Below are 4,486 nucleotides of genomic sequence, written 5' to 3' on the forward strand. Positions count from 1 at the left end.
TACTGAAAAAAACTTTAACAGACATCTTTAAATATGCCAGTGCCATGTTTTGTATCAAGATGCACACGAGTTATGTTTTCACAAATGAATATTAATAAAAGCGCCGTAAATTAACCAAAGCATAGTCCTGGCTTGGGCAAACCTTGTCTATGAAACCGGGCCTGTATGTTTTAAAATCCATATAAAGAGTCCAGAAGAGTTCTGTTGTTGGTTTAAACAAACCATGTATATATATTATTTTTCGCACTGTTTTTATTTATTTGTTGGACTCAACGCGTGTAATATGCTGCTCGGTCGCGTTTAAGAGCGCTAGCTAGAGCTGCAGCGTTTGAAGTGCGCAGCAGGAAACCGCCAGGAGGGCGGGGCGTCCGCCTTGCTCGGCCAATCACAGAACGCGATCAATGCGGGGTCTTTCGCGTTCATCCAATCCGAACACGTTTTATTACCCTGACTTCATCCGGTGCTATAAAAGTGGCCACGAGTTGGCACTGTAAGCGAGAGTCCATTTTGCAGTGTGGCCTTTTTTTAGCGCCTATATTTTACAGTAAGCCGGTCAATTTTAAACTTATTTTGCTCATTTACATATTTCGTCTATACTGTTTTAAGACGTTCGCACGTGCGTGATCGTCTTGTTTTCTATTCTGTTTCAAATTCCAGTTTGTGTAACCGGTGCGTTTAGAAATAACGCAAACGTTAAACACGCTCGTAAGTCAGGTTAGCGTTGCATGCTGCTAGCGTTAACGTTACTTTAGCTTTCGGCAATCGACGTAAGGAATTAACTATTCCAAAATCGACTTGAAAAAACGACAAACCTCTATTTAAAACGCATTTATATGACTTTTATTCTTGTTTTCTAATGCATTAGAACACTCGGCTATGGTGTAACGTTAACGAAATAGTTGCGTTGAGGTTTTGTGGGGGTTAATCCACCCGCTATTGTTGTTCTAGCATCAACGCTCATGTTTTCATTTATTATTTGAAGGTAATCAAAAACCATAATGGCCGACGCGGAGAATCAGTTCATGGAGACCTCCGAGAACGGGAACGAGGAGAGCTTGAACGGAGCGGCGATCGCGGAGGAGGCCGCGGCGGAGGAGGACGATAACGGAACCGGCGAGGGATCCCAGATCGACGCAAGCAAGGGCGAGGAAGATGCCGGGTAAGGATGTTTGGATCTTAAATTATTTCCCGTTCTTGTCTCCAAGCATTTCGTTTCATTTGGTCGACCTGAGATCCCTGCTATAGGAGGGGGATGGGACGAGGACACCGGTTCGGGTGTTGTGCCCGGTTATTGTGCCCATTGTTGTGGGGTGATCTGTCTTCATCAGGGCGCCTCGGGTTTGAGTCTCACCAAGAAGCCTTAAAGTCCATTTTATTGAAAGGGACCAACAGCAATGGGATTAGATGCTTTAATTAATGGTTGTATGTGCATCATAATAAAGTAGCCTTTGTCATGAAATGTACTGTATTTCAGTAGTTGCCATTGGGTGTTATGGTTTCTAGGCAACAATTATGAAGTCTTTACCTTAATTAAAATGTATGGATTGAATTCAGATAAGATTCACTTGGAGAAAGAATGCAGTGTTTTAATGTAGGATGTTTGAAGTGTGAAGGCTTTCTTCATGCACATTTTTTTTTCTCCCACAGAAAAATGTTTGTCGGAGGACTCAGCTGGGACACCAGTAAGAAAGACCTAAAGGACTATTTCTCCAAGTTTGGAGAGGTGACTGACTGTACCATCAAAATGGATTCGAACACCGGCCGGTCGCGAGGGTTTGGCTTCATTCTCTTTAAAGAGGCAGAAAGTGTAGAGAAGGTATAGAAACGATGCTCGTCTTTCCTTGAAGAGTTGTTCTGTGGTGGGATGTAATGACGTTTTCGCTTTAAAGGTGTTGGAGCAAAAGGAACACAGACTAGACGGGCGACAGATCGATCCCAAGAAAGCCATGGCCATGAAGAAAGAGCCGGTCAAGAAGATCTTTGTTGGTGGCCTTAACCCTGAGACTACTGAAGAGAAGATCCGTGAATATTTTGGAGCCTTTGGAGAGGTGAGTTTTGTTGCGCGCACGTTGACATGTTTTATTTAAAAAAAATTATAGTGTTAACTCTTTGATTGTCTTTCAGATGGAAACTATTGAACTTCCAAATGATCCAAAAACAAACAAAAGGAGGGGATTTGTTTTCATCACGTTCAAGGATGAATCCTCTGTCAAACAAGTTCTTGAGAAGAAATATCATAATGTTAGCGGAAGCAAGGTAGTCAGTTTGTACTCCATACTCTATGTATATGCATGTCGTCTGGTTTTCAAGATTTTTTTTTTGAGCCTGTTGATGTTCACCTGCCTCCATCACTTATTCTAGTGTGAGATCAAAATCGCTCAGCCCAAGGAAATCTACCAGCAGCAGCAGTATGGGAATCGTGGGGGTGGATATGGAGGTCGCGGCAGGGGGCGTGGAGGTAAGGCCGACCAAGTTTATTTTTTTAATTGAATGATAATGAGGCCTAATGAATGGCAGCTTGCTTTTTTTCTAGAAATCAGTATTTGATTTTAATAAGCCCTCTTTAAGGTTCCTCGCATTGATTCTTATCGTTTCCACCAGGCCAGAACCAGAACTGGAACCAGGGATATAACAGCTACTGGAACCAGGGTTATGGGAATCAGGATTATGGCTATGGAGGCCAGCAGGGTTATGGCGGATATGGTGGCTATGGTGGTTATGGCAACTACGATTACTATGGCTACGGTGGCGGCTATGAATACGGTCAGTATCTACATTTCAAGCGGTCCTGTTATTAAAATCGACCTTTTTGTTGCGAGTCACTTTATTAAAATGTTTTCAGACCAGGGCAATCCAAGCTACGGCAAAACGCCAAGACGCGGAGGTCACCAGAGTAGCTACAAGCCATACTGAACACATGTACAACAGGTAGCCCATGCCGTGTTAAATTGGTTCGTTTTCGTAATGCACATTAGCATGTTGACTTGAACATGTTCTCCGTCTTGTTGCAGGACTGAAGTATTCTCAAACCAAGAGCCCGTGACACGACAACAACAGTTCAAGGACTCTTTCCTTCTACAGACAAGATCATGATCCATTTGTACAGAACCGATGAATAGGGAAGGCAAAGTCACACTTCCACGTTTTTTATTTTAATTTTATTTTCCTTTGTCCACATTTCCAGGGATGGAAGTGTAATTTTTACTGTACTTTTTGGTACCTTTTTTGAATAATGTATTGTATGGTTGTATTTTACATGTCTACTGGATTTACCACATGAGGTTCGGGAGCTGCCAGAGCTTTTGAAATAAAACAATTTTGAGTAACTTCCAGTGTTTGCAGATGTTTACTACACCCATGTTGCATAGCTCCAAACAAACCTGCAAATGAGACATCGTCTGAGTCCTGTGACTGTTAGAATTTTCAATGTCTGCTTGAATGAACTAGTTTTAACTTGCTTAATGAGAGATGCTCAAACTTTTTGTTGACTAGAGATATTTGGTAGAAATAAATGGTTTTTTTTTGTAAGTTAAGTGTTCTGTTTATTGGCTGTAAGTGATTTTGTTTAAGTGATATAGCAACTCTACAGCTAATACCATACCAGCGTACTACAGTAAAACTGACTAAAGCTGTTTTAACCTGGTACCTTTTGTATTTGTTAAAGTAAAGGATTGTAGTTTCTTGTATGTTGGTATTTGCAATATTGAAATTCCAACTTGACAAAATTAGCAAAAACAGAACTCTTTCAAATGTTTTGTGCATTCTGATGTCAAACTGCGGTTGGGTTGCTTAAAGTAGTGATAACACAAAATATAAAGCAAACTAACACCATTAAACCGTGATTTTTAAAAAACTGACTTTTGTTTTTGCAAATAAACTCTTCACTTCTGTGTTGTGTGAAGGTGGATTAATGCTCCTGTTTAATAATATAAGCAACATTTTTATTAGATGCTGATGGAAACGAATTTTTCCTACCATCCGAGGTTTATTGGGTGCGTGTAGCTTTAAGACGCAAGCGATGAACTGATTCGGTGAATCGGTTCTTTTGAATCATGAAAGCGGTTCAATGTTGATTCACTGCACGTGTGGAGAGAGTTTACCAAACTACTGTGAGAGGAGTTCACGCGCTCATGCTACAAAACAAAGAAAAAAGAAATAAAACTACAACAAACGATACAGAGGAGAAACGGGACAGTTCATGATGTGTAACTTGATCAAATAAAAGGTGCGTTTATTTACATTTCCCCAATTAATACGACACACGTTGAACCACAGATCGTTATGTTGTTTAAAAATAATAAATTTTATTGGGTTAGTTTATGTGAAAACGGATTCAATGTCTTTGTTTCTAAAATTTCATACACGAACGTGTTTCTGTAACGTTAAATATCGGTGCGGATTAAAATGTGTTCGTGTGTTGTGCGCTATCTCGTGACCGCCAGCAGAGGGCGACAGACAACAATAAATGTGCAAAGTGAAATGTCAT

General features: G+C 40.6%; 1 protein-coding gene across 4 annotated transcripts; it reads left to right on the top strand.

Annotated features, from left to right (window-relative positions):
* The first annotated feature begins 329 nt into the window (after window positions 1-329).
* Window positions 330-4,137, top strand: hnrnpabb (heterogeneous nuclear ribonucleoprotein A/Bb). 4 transcript variants are annotated; one of them, XM_079486099.1, is made up of 9 exons: window positions 330-544; window positions 983-1,159; window positions 1,648-1,816; window positions 1,890-2,048; window positions 2,125-2,256; window positions 2,362-2,458; window positions 2,602-2,763; window positions 2,843-2,928; window positions 3,012-4,137. In XM_079486099.1, the coding sequence occupies exons 2-8, from the start codon at window positions 999-1,001 to the stop codon at window positions 2,911-2,913; spliced, it is 951 nt and encodes a 316-aa protein (XP_079342225.1). In that variant the 5' UTR covers window positions 330-544; window positions 983-998; the 3' UTR covers window positions 2,914-2,928; window positions 3,012-4,137. The 4 variants fall into 4 exon arrangements, with proteins under 4 accessions (XP_079342225.1, XP_079342223.1, XP_079342226.1 ...); XM_079486097.1 differs by having other exon boundaries at window positions 474-544; window positions 2,125-2,259; XM_079486100.1 differs by having other exon boundaries at window positions 497-705.
* The last annotated feature ends 349 nt before the right edge of the window (window positions 4,138-4,486 follow it).

This window comes from Barbatula barbatula (assembly GCF_947034865.1).
Source record: "Barbatula barbatula genome assembly, chromosome: 22".
NCBI classification, from domain to species: domain Eukaryota; kingdom Metazoa; phylum Chordata; class Actinopteri; order Cypriniformes; family Nemacheilidae; genus Barbatula; species Barbatula barbatula.